Consider the following 12,091-nt stretch of genomic DNA (forward strand, 5'->3'; position numbering starts at 1 on the left):
GTAGGGTGGCACTCACCTGGGAAGCTGAGGCAGGAGGATTATATATTGGAAGCCAGCCTGGGTTACATAGTGAGACCCTGTTACTGTGTCATTCTATTCATGTGACATTCTAGAAAATGGAAAATGATTTTTAGTGACAGTAAGTTAAGGGTGCTGCTTGGGGAATGTAGGTGGGGAGGGAAACGGATTACAAAGGAACGTGGGGGATCTTTGGAAGTGAAAGGTACGCTCATTTGAATTGATGATTTCATAGGTGTTCACATCTGTTCAAATCTGACCAAGTATAAGCATCAAATATCTTTTGTGTCAATTATACCTTAAGAAAGCCTTAAAAATGTGCAAAGCTCTGAACAGACCTCACCAAAGGAAAACAAGGACTGGTCAGTAGGTACATGAAAATACGTCCAACTTCATTTAGTGAAGTGCACAGTAAGGGTCCCTGTCACAACCGTTAGAATAACCAAGTAAAGAACAGGAACAGCAGGTGTGGAGCTGTGGCCTGGAGCCCTTGTGCTCCGCTGTGGGAGTGTAAACTAGCACCCAGCTTAGCTGACAGCTCAGAAGGTTAAACTTGCCAGGTGTGGTGGCGCACGCCTTTAATCCCAGCCTTGGGGATCCCAGCCTTGGGGAGGCAGAGGCAGGCGGACCTCTGTGAGTTCAAGGCCATTCTGGTCTACAGAGCGAGTTCCGGGACAGCCAGAACTGTTACACAGAGAAACCTTGTCTCAAAAAAACAAAACAAAAACCTTATTTGTAAAAATATATGTATCCAAACATTTATATCAGCTTTATTTATAAAACCTGGGGATTGAAAACAACTTAAATCTATACCAGTGAGTGAATGGAAAATAAATTTTGATGTATGTCTGTAATGGAATACTATTCAGTAAAATAAAAAAGTACTACCAATATATTCAGTACCATGGGTGAATCTCAAAACCATGTTGTGTGAACACAGCCAGAAATAAAAATAGAATACATCCAGTTCCTTTTATATAAAGTATAAGAAAACCCAAACTGGTCTTTCTGTGACAAAACAAATCAGTGTCTGCCTGAGTCTGGAGGTGGAGGCAGGGACTTAGTGAAAAGGACATCAGTGAACCCTAGGGGCTAATAGAGATGTTCTGTCTCTAGGTTGTTGTTATGTGGGTGTGTACACTTGTCAGAAATTGACCTCATGTTCTGATGTGTGAGTTTATGTCGATTATGTTCCAGAAAGTTGATTCGTAAGACTCCCTCCCTCCACCCTGGCTTGCCTACTCTCCATTCCTCGGTGGTTGCCTGTGTGGTGGTCCTGTTGTCACTGCTTCTGTGCCCCCGAGAGTGCAATGTGACCTACAGACAGACACCTGATTGTGTCCTTCTCTGCATGTGGTCCTCTAATCGTTCACCAGCGTGGCTCTTAAAGTGGCCACCAGTGCCTTGCATCTGCCCATCCCTGTCTTCCAGCTCATGTCTGTAGCTTCCTGCCTCTCGCTGTGCTCATGGCTTTAGTCTCCATTACCCTATGCTAATTTCATGTCTGTGCCTGTGTTCCTTCTCTACCCCGGGCCTTCTGTGTGGTAAACAGCTGTTCACCTTTTAAAACTCAGCTTAGGAGTCCTCTTACCCAGAGGGCTGCAAGGGAGAAAAGATGACGTGCTCTAGTTATTCCTTCAGTTCATCATGACTCTTTTAGGAATATTTACTGTTTGACCTTATGCTTTTAGTTTGCTTCCCTTGTTAGCTGAGCATAATATTTGGTAATTTTTTTAAGTTTAAAAACTCTTATATGTGTATGGATGCTTTGCCTGCATCTATGTCTGTACACTGTGTGTGTGCCTGGTCCTCACAGAGGCCAGAAGAGAGTTGTTGATCCTTCGAACTGAAATCACCACATGTGATTGTGAGCCACCATGTGGCTGCTGGGAATTGAGCCCACCCAGGTCCTTGGAGGAGCAGCCAGTGCTCTTGACTGCTCGGTCCTTGCTTCAGCTCCCTCGTTATTTTGTTTAAAAAAAAACTTTGAGACAGGCTTTTACTCCATAGCCCAAGCTAGCTCAGATTCTTGGCAATGTTTTTGCCTCAGCATTCTGAGTGCTAGAATTTTAGGTGAGAGTCACCATGCCCAGCTGATGAAACTTTTTGTATGGAAATAAAACCCCAGAAGATTCATATTACTTTTTGTCTATAATTTGTGGTTCTGGGGATCAAACCCAGGGCTTGTACGTGTCTGGCAGGCATTCTACCAATGAGTCTTTGTCTCCGAATTTTAACACTATTTGACTTTGGGTGGTAAGATAAATTTCTTCAATGTTTTTTTACAGCATTCCATGAGCCCAGCCCTATGAGTCTATAATTTTGCTCACTGTAGTTAATCTCTCATGTTTCCTTAGGTCTACAAAGCCACCACAGTTCCCAGCCCCTTCACCACTGACCACACTACACAGACTCCTGATTGGCCGAAGAATGTGTCCGTCCATCCCGAACCATCAGAGCATTCCAGTCCTACGTCCAGTACTCAGCAAACAAAAGTCACTGAGCCCAGTTCACCTGACTCCCCTCTTCCAGCGGCCCCCTCCTACAGCTATGCTACCCCTACGCCCCAGGCCTCTGCCCAGAGCACCTCAGCACCACAGCCAGGTGAGGCTCACTGCTCCTGGCCTTGGAGATGAGAGGAGAAAGTAGAGTGTTTGATTAAAGTCTTCCCATTTAGAGAGAACAGGGGAGGCACACCTGACTGCTGGACAGCACCCTGTCTGTGCCCCTGATCCCTACCTCAGCAGCTGCCCAACCTGGGGCACTTAATGGAGCTCATTTTCTCAGAGCCAGATTCTACTGTGACCTAAAGGCACAAGACTTTCTGGGTATGGTGGTGCACACCTGTTTTTTGGGGGGTGGAGGCAGAAGGACCATGAATTCAAAATCATCCTTGGCTGTGAGTTTGAGACAAGCCTGAGCTACATGAAACCATCTAAAACAAACAAGCAAAAATCTAAATAAATAAATAATAGGGATGATATGACGGGTGATGTTCAAAGAATGAAGAAACATATGTTCAGGGAGACAGTGTTGATGCACCCATCTGCTTCGCAGCAGCCTGGCTGTGGGTCAGGCATTTGCCACCTGATTCTCAGAACATTTTTATTTCCAAACCAACCACGGGAAGGGGCTTAGACCTAGACCTTTGCCTTACCAAGTCTGCCTGATGGTTCAGGGTTGAGAGACCACATGGAGATAGTCCATCAGTAGCTAATGGGTAAACCCAAAAAGTCAGGGTTGAAGCAAAACCAGTGAACACTTTTTTTTTTTGGCCAATTTTGGTTTCCTAGGGTCTCCTTTGCTGGTAATGGAACATGCCGTGTTCCAGCCCTGAAGCTGCATGTGATTTCTGTGTTCAGGTGAATGCCTGCCGAGTTTCTATTGAAACTGAAGGCTTTGGCTTCCGCTGTATTGACTAGCCAGTTCTGGTCAGTTAAACTGAGTATAATGGCTTTTTTTTTCCTCCCTGAAAGTCATACCAGAGAGCTCTTATTCCATCTCCTGGGGCAGCTGCAGGCTGTAGCTTCCATAAAGGATGGCTTCATCTCTCTCTAAGTACAATGTTCCCAAGCAGAGGCAGATAAGCCTCAAGTTTCTTATTTGTCCAGGAATCCCTTTTCACCCCCAGCCTTGGAATCTAAGTTGACTGGTCTGTTGTTTGCTGGAAGGTCTCCTAGAATTGAGGTCTCGTATCAAGTAAGCAATTATTGCCAGAGGACCAAGACTGAGTCAGTGGTTTTCAGTGGGTCTAAACCGTCTGCTCTCTCCAGCCCCCAACAATTATTTGGTACAAAATATCGGTAAGGCCAAAGTTGAGAAACACAGACACATAGGAGCTAGGTAGCAAATAGTGTGAGAGCAGCGCATGGCTATGTGTGGATTTGGGAGTTCCAGAAATGCAAGAGTGACTCAAGAAGTGGGCCAGAAGGCAGTGGTCTGGAAAGAGCTCTTGGAGAGCAGGCCGTTTAAACTAGGAACAAAACGTAGACTGTAGGAAAGGTAAACATCCCACTTGGGCCAAGAGCTGCAGTGGTCTCCACGTGCTTCACAAAGGCTCCATGGCTTCTGTGATGCTAAGAGGGAAGACTAACTAGAGGCAGGGCTGGGTGGGAAAGGTGAGTCCATGTGGTTGTATGCCAGGTCAGGGTTCCTGTGGGAGGCAGGAGTCTCAAGTAGGAGAGTGACACTGGGGTGTTTTAGAAAGATTGGCGTACATGTCATAGCAAGACCAGATGGACTGGGGTAAGGTGGGCCACAAGTGGGAGAGGAAGTAAGAATCTTGGAATAATCTTAACTGTGAACAATGAGTCAGTAGTTGCAGAAACTGGAACAGGTGGGCCTTCTGACTGACCTTATCCTTTGTTATTTATGTGTCTTATTAAAATGGTATTCACCTGATAAAAGCGGTCGCTGAGACAGAGTTTGAACTCTTGGGAAAGTGGTATATAAAAGAGACGTGGAGACAGACATTGGTTGCAGCACAGTGGAGAAGGAATGAGAGCACTGAGCTCCGTCTGATGTCAGTGAGCGCTTTAGCGGGGAGGGGAGGCGGTCAGCAGGAGTGAGTGTCACCAGCCTGACAGGTGGATTTGTGCTCTTCTTAGATTTGCTAAGAAGCAGCTCACTGATGACCTTGAGACACCCTTTGTAATGGAAAAGTGGATACAGAATCAAACTTGGGGGGATTACAGAGTAGAAAGACGCTGGCTGAGGGTGACTTGGGAAAGGGGTCTGGTCCCAAAGGAGGGGGACAGCAGTCCTGGTGTGCTTCTGATCACTGTACTGTCACTTGGTTCCAGTTGTAAAGGAGCTGGTGGTGTCTGCTGGGAAGAGTGTCCAGATCACCCTGCCTAAGAATGAAGTTCAGTTAAACGCCTACGTTCTTCCAGAACCAGAAGAAGGTATGCTAGCCCTTTGGGAACATTTCAGTTTGCGTTGCTGTCTCTAAGCCTCAGTGCATTGGCTTCTCTAACAGCCCTGTGAAGACAGGGAGCAGCATGTGGGCATACAAACCCACAGGCAGCACAGAAGGCAGTGGTCTGCACAGCTGGAGATCAGAGACTGTTTTCTTAGCAGTGCTGGGCACCACAAATGCTACGAAAGTGCTTTGCCATAGAGCTGCCCTTCCAGCCTCATCCTGGAGGCTTTGATGTCAAGCCTATGTTCAAATCCTAATTCACTCAGTCATTGGCTCAATTGTTTTAAGCAAATTACTCCTGAGTTTTTCTCAGTGAAGATGGGAACAATAATCCCTGTTTACAACATTCCTTGAAAGGGCAACATGTGACAGTATATAAGTGACCTCTTCAGTGCCTCGCTGATGTTCTTTAGTGTGCCTTTATATAAGATTGTGTCCATGTAAAAGGGAACAGCCAGGCTGGGTATAATTCACTGGTAGAACACTTGGGAGAGGGAGGAAGGGGAAGGAACCAAGGCTCAGATGAACCTGCTTACTTTGCCTAAACAACTAGTAAGTAATAGGTGTGGGACTTGAAAGTATTCAAGACTGCTGCTAATATAGATTTGTTACTTGAGAAAGTCAGGGCTGGCAAGGTGGTTCAGTGTGTAAAGGCTCTTGCCACCAAGCCTGATGACCCAAGTTCGAGTCCCACAACCCACATGATGAAAGGAGAGAACTGACTCCTACAGATTTTCCTGTGACCTACATGCATATGTACACACACACACACACACACACACACACACACACACACACACACACACGAGGTGGGGAGGTAAATTTAACAAAAAGATTTTAAAATAAAAAGTACAAGCTTCAACATGACAAATAAAATTTATAAGTTATATAAGAGAGTTGGTAGCCACTAGGCGTGGTGGTACACTCCATTAATCTCGGCACTCGGGAAGCAGAGGCAGGCAAATCTCTGAGTTCCAGGCCAGCCTGGTCTACAGAGTGAGATCCAGGACAGCCTGGTCTACAGAGTGAGATCCAGGACAGCCAGGGCTACACAGAGAAATTCTGTCTCAAGAAACTAAAGGAAAAGAAAAAAAGAGAAAATAAATATATAATAAATGATAAAGTATTTGTTAAAAAGAGTTGGTGATAAATTCACTGTTTAAAACTTTGTATTATGAGGTTTTAAACGTCATCCATTTCATCTTTTAAGAGTATGTCAGTATACCAGATTTGACTGGTAAACAGCCACAGTCTCTTAGGACCACCTATGACAGGGTGAAAACATTGAAAGGGATTGGTGTGTGTCACTTGTGTTAAAAGGCTAGCTGAGTCAAATGCTTTTCCCCCTCAGGATGAGCCCTTCTGTTTTGTTTGTGTTTCTGATTCACTTATTCTTTGTTGTTGGGTCTGGAGAGACTCCTCAGTGCTTAAGAGTATGTTCTGCTCATCCAGAGGACCGAGTTCAGTCCCCAGCACCCACATTGGGTGGATCATAACCACATGTAACTCCAGCTCCATTGGATCTGATGCCTCTGGTCTGTAGGGCACTCAGGTACACATACCCCCTCACAGACACATACTGCACATAATTTAAAAATAATGAAAAGAATATCTTTTTAAAATGTATTCTTTGTTGTTTTTTAGACAGTCTCACTGTGAAGTCCTAGTTGGCCTTAAACTCATTGAGAATCACCTTCCGGGTTGGGGATTTAGCTCAGTGGTAGAGTGCAAGGCCCTGGGTTCGATCCTCAGCTCCAAAAAAAAAAGAGAGACTCACTTTCCTCTGCTTCCCAAGTACTGGGATCAAAGGTGTGCACTTGGTTGAATTCAATATTCTTAATGTGGGAGTCTAATACCAAGTGATATATTCATGCAAAATATACTTTCTCAGAGCTAGAATCCTGATCTACTCTGTATTTCTGCTCTTGAAGTAATATTTCCTTATCAGTTCATTCCACTTTCTTTTTTTTTAATTGAAAAGTTTTTTTTTTTCTTCTTTTGGTTTTTTCGAGACGGTTTCTCTGTGTAGCTTTGCGCTTCTCCTGGAACTCACTTGGTAGCCCAGGCTGGCCTCAAACTCACAGAGATCCACCTGGCTCTGCCTCCCAAGTGCTGGGATTAAAGGTGTGTGCTACCACCGCCCGGCTGAAAAAGTTTTTTTTCGTGCAAAATATTTTGATCATGTTTTTCCTCTCTTTCAGTTCCGCCCAGATCTTCTTATTTTGTATATTTATATATTTTTTAAGATTTATTTATTTATTATGTATACAATGTTCTGCCTGAATGTATGTCTACAGGCCAGAAGAGGGCACCAGAGCTTATTACAGATGGTTGTGAGCCACCATGTGGTTGCCAGAAATTGAACTCAGGACCTCTAGAAGAACAGTCAGTGCTCTTAACCTCTGAGCCATCTCTCCAGCCCTATATTTATATTCTTGTTTTCCTCTCTCTTCCAAGAACAAAACCACACCTCTTCCCCCCCCCAAAAAAAAAAAACCAGAAACAAACAAGATTCAAAAACAAATTTGAGGCCAACCTTGTCTACAGAGCTAGTTCCAGGACAGCCAAGACTACACAGAGAAACCCTGTTCAAAAAACAGGGCTGGAGAGATGGCTCAGAGATTAAGAGCACTGGCTACTCTTCCAGAGGACCTGAGTTCAATTCCCAGCAGCTAGCAACTACGTGGTAGCTCACAGCCATCTGTAATGAGATCAGATTCCTTCTTCTGGTGTACAGGAAGACAGAGCACTCACTCATATACATAGAATACATGAATAAATAAATACATCTTAAAAAAGAGAAAAGGAAAGAAGAAACAACAATAAAACAAAAATAAGAAATAAACACATAGAAGTCCAATTAGACAAAAAAAATTCCTGAAACAAAGTTCATAAAAATACCCTTGAGTTTGTTTTGGCCAGCTTACTCCTGGGTGTAGGGTTTGCCCTAAGTGTGGCTGATATACCTAGGGGACTCCACTGGACAAAATTCACTGTCCCTTAGCCAGGGGTTTCAATTGCCATAGCTTCTTGGTTAGGAGTGGGACCCCATGTCCACTTCCCTTTTTCAGTTTTGGGACCCCATCCGGCTTGAACCTGTGCAGATTTTATCCACATTGGCACAATCTCTGTGAGTTTGTGTGTGCATCAATCCTGTTTTAGCTGTAGTAATGTTTCTTTTATGAATTTGAGTGCCTTTACTATGTTTGGTATATAAATGTTTAGAATTGCAATATCCTTTTGGTGGATTTTTCCTTTAACAATTATGTTGTATCCTTCCCTATCTCTTCTGTTTATGTTTTTTGTTTTTGTTTTTCTTGTCATATATTAAAATGACTATACCTGCTAGCTTCTTAGGTCCATTTGCTTAGAATACCTTTTTCTATCCTTTTACCCTGCCATGATGGCAAGGTGTGTTTTCTTAGATGTAGCAGAAAAATGGATCCTGTTTTCTGATCCAGTCTGTTAGTCTGTGTCTTATTATTGGGGAATCAAGACCATTAATATTAAGAGTTCTCAGTAACCAGAGTTTATTGGTTCTTGTCATTTTGTAGTTAGAGTGTCATGTACCCCCACCCCCATCCCCCTTAATGTATTGTTCTGGGAGTAATTATTTATTCCTTGTGTCTTCTTGGGTATGGTTAACCTCTTTAGACTGAAGTTTTTCTTCTAATGTCCTTACAGATGAACTGGTAGATAGAAATTGCTTAAGTTTGGTTTTATTGTGGGATGTTTTTCTTTATTTGTTGACTGTAATCAATGGTTTTGCTGGGTATCATAGTCTAGCTGACAGCTGTGGTCTCTCAGTGAGTAGAACATCTGTCCAGGCCCTTCAGGCTTTCAGAGTCTTCATTGAGAAGTCAGGTGTCACATGAATCTTAGAAGGTCTTATTAATAAAAACAAACCTGGTGCCAGGTATTGGGGTGAACGCTGAAAGATCAGAGAGACAGAACAGGCCACAGCTAACCTCACCTCGCCAGTGTCTCAGCTGAACTGGAAGCCTCTGAGTCCTCATCCGGAATGAATCTCAGCTGAACTGCGCTCAAAAGCCTAAAAGCTTAACAGACTCTAGTTCCTGGTTTTCACACCTTATATACCTTTCTGCTTCCTGCCATAACTTCCTGGCATGTGTCACCATGCCTGGCTGTTTCCAGTGTGGCTTTGAACTCAGAGATCTGAATGGATCTCTGCCTCCAGAATGCTAGGATTAAGGTGTGTGTGCCACCATTTTCTGGCCTCTATATCTAGTGGCTGTTCTGTCCTCTGACCCCAGATAAGTTTATTAAGGTGCACAATATGTTGGGGGACACAATATCACCACAGTCAGGTGTTATTCTAATGGGCCCACATTTATATATGAATTGGTCTTTTTCTTTGCAACTTTTAATTTTCTGTTTTTGTTTGTACATTTGGTGTTTTCATTATTATGTGTTGTGGGAATTTCTTTTCTGGTCCAATCTATTGGTTGTTCCATATGCTTCTTGTACCTTCATAGGTTGGGGAAATTTTCTTCTATGATTTTATTAAGAGTATTTTCTTTGGGGCCTGAGGAGATGGCTGACAGGTTAAGAGCACTGGCTGCTCTTCCAGAGGTCCTGAGTTCAATTCTCAGCAACCATAGGGTAGCTCACAACCATCTGTAATGAAATCTGGTGCCCTCTTCTGGCCTGCAGGGATACATGCAGAAAGAACACTGTATACATAATGAATCTTAAAAAAATACTTTCTGTGCATCTGGGTTTCTTCTTCCTCTATTCCTATTATTCATAGATTTGTTCTGTTCATTTTCATAGTGTCCCAGATTTTTGAATGTTTTCTTCCTAAGTTTTTTTTTTTTTTTTTTTTTAGAGTTAATTTTTTTGTTTTATTTTGAATGAGCTATCCATTTCTTATACATTGTCTTTAGGACCTGAAATTCTTTCTTGCATGTTCTGTTGATGAGGCTTACCTCTGAGGCTTTTTATTTATTTGTATATATTTTATTTATTTGTTTGTTTGTTTATTTTTGGTTTTTCAAGACAGAGTTTCTGGCTGCCCTGGAACTCACTCTGTAGACTAGGCTGCCCTTGAACTCAGATATCTATCTGCCTGCCTCTGCCTCCTGAGTGCTGAGATAAAAGTGTGCGCCACCACCACCGCCCACCACCGCCCGGCACCTCTTGAGGTTTTTGTTTGACATCTTCAGTTCTTCATCTTCAGTTTTATTTCATTTCAGGTTGGTTTTTGTTTTTTTGGTTTTTTGTTTTGTTTTGTTTTTTAGTGATACATTTCTACTTCCATGTGTTGAACTGTTTTCATTATTTCACTCATTTGTATTTTCCTTGTCTTCATTAAGGCATTTATTTATATCCCTTTTAAGGTTCTTGAATATACTCAGACTTGCAATTTTGAAGTCTGGTCCTGTGCTTCAGCTAAATTTTCAAGGCCTCTTGCAATAGGATTACTGGCTTCTGAAGAAGTGTATTGTCTTGGCTATTCATGTTTGTGTTTTTGTACTGGGATGTAAGCATCTGGAGTTACGTTTGAGCTGTTTCTTGGGATCTTGTCTTGTTGGGAGGGTGCTCCATTCTTTGGTTGCTGTTGCCCTCTCTGGATCCTAGGCAAGTGTGGTAGCTGTGGGGGTCCCTGGTAAAGAGTGCTACTGTGGGTCAGCAGGTGACACAAGGAATAGAGGTGGACTAGGAGGGAAGGCAGAGGGGCCTCAGGAAAGAGCTGGGGACCTGGCTCCTCAAGAGTCGGACAGGAACGAAAGGGCTCAACCCACTGTCTTCGGAGAGGCTCTTTGCTTTCCTCCGTGGGTGCTAAGTTCAAGGTGAATGAATTTAGTTGTCCTTGAAGATAGAGGCGAGGAAAACCTTTCTTTAAGTAGTGGTTGCTTCCGTTTCTGTTGTTTGTGGAAGTTAGGCCCAACTCTGCAGGACTTTTTTTTTTCTAACTTGTATTTGCACACATACTTTCGAGTTATCATCATGTTGCGGATCAGCATTACAAAGCACACGTTTCTTCCGAACTCCCCTACGCTCCTCTGCCCAGGTTCTTTGGTTCTCTGAGGTAGATGATTTCATTTTAAAAGTTGGGACCACTGAGGCAGGATCCCCTCTGCATGTTCTTCATTCTCTTCTACCCTGTGGCAGCACACTAGGATCTCTGTGCGGTTGGAAGGTCTGGTTTCAAAGCCCTTGCCCTAGATGAATAGCCAGCATTCTGTCTAACTACCTATATGTGTGTATACATTCCTACCCATGGAGGAATGCCTTTAATGCACAATTCATTCTGTGAGTGTCCCTGACCTAGGAATATCATCCTTTTTTGAAGTCTGTTTTTAGCTTTTGATATATGAAATTATCAGTTCTCAAACTATTGTGAATGTGTTTTCTGTATAGGAATTTTTTTTTTTTTTTTTTTAAAAAAATTACAGTTAGAAGAATTATCCAGGCGGTTGTGGCGCACGCCTTTAATCCCAGCACTCGGGAGGCAGAGGCAGGCGGATCTCTGTGAGTTTGAGGCTAGCCTGGGCTACAGAGAGAGATCCAGGAAAGGCACAAAGCTACACAGAGAAACCCTGTCTTGAAAAACCAAAGAAGAAGAAGAGGAGGAGGAGGAGGAGGAGGAGGAGGAAGAAGAAATAATAATAATAATAATAATATAATAATAATAATAATAATAATTATTATTATTATTATTATTATTATTATTATTATCTCTTAGCTGCAGCTGCCCTGGCTTTTCAGCCTTGACTTTTGTGTGTGCCTATGTGAGAACAGCTGGGGGACAGCAGGCCGAATCATCATGCTAGTGTGGCCGAGGAACACTTACAAAACAGAAGTCGCTTCTCAGGCTTTGGAGGATTAGGTTTTGTGTTCAACATTTGAGCTCCTTAAGTAAAAATGTGGCCATGCTTTGTCAAGTGCTTTGCGACTGGTTTTCTCCCTCCCTTGAGTAGTAACTAGATCTTCTATCCCATCCCATCCTTTCCCAGCCTGCAATGCATCTGTCTCCAGTGGAAGATGACTTTCCTGGGATTCCACATAGGTGACAGGATTCTACCTGCATGCTCTGCAGCAACACAGTCTAAGCTGCAAACGAGGACCATTTAATGCTTCATTTGATCTTAATTAATTTCAGTGGGGCCTGTTTTAAATGGGCCATGC

At 43.2% G+C, this 12,091-nt stretch overlaps 1 protein-coding gene across 4 annotated transcripts in view; it reads left to right on the top strand.

The window, feature by feature from the left end:
- The window catches only part of Kiaa0319l (KIAA0319 like), a 106,237-nt gene that overhangs the window by 56,313 nt on the left and 37,833 nt on the right, over positions 1-12,091 (top strand). For all 4 annotated transcript variants that reach the window (XM_028885409.1, XM_028885410.2, XM_028885408.2 and 1 more), the window contains exons 4-5: positions 2,376-2,622; positions 4,821-4,922. In XM_028885409.1, coding sequence (XP_028741242.1) covers positions 2,376-2,622; positions 4,821-4,922 — 349 coding nt within the window. The remainder of the gene's footprint in view (positions 1-2,375; positions 2,623-4,820; positions 4,923-12,091) is intronic.

Source organism: Peromyscus leucopus, chromosome 2 (genome assembly GCF_004664715.2).
Source record: "Peromyscus leucopus breed LL Stock chromosome 2, UCI_PerLeu_2.1, whole genome shotgun sequence".
NCBI lineage: Eukaryota > Metazoa > Chordata > Mammalia > Rodentia > Cricetidae > Peromyscus > Peromyscus leucopus.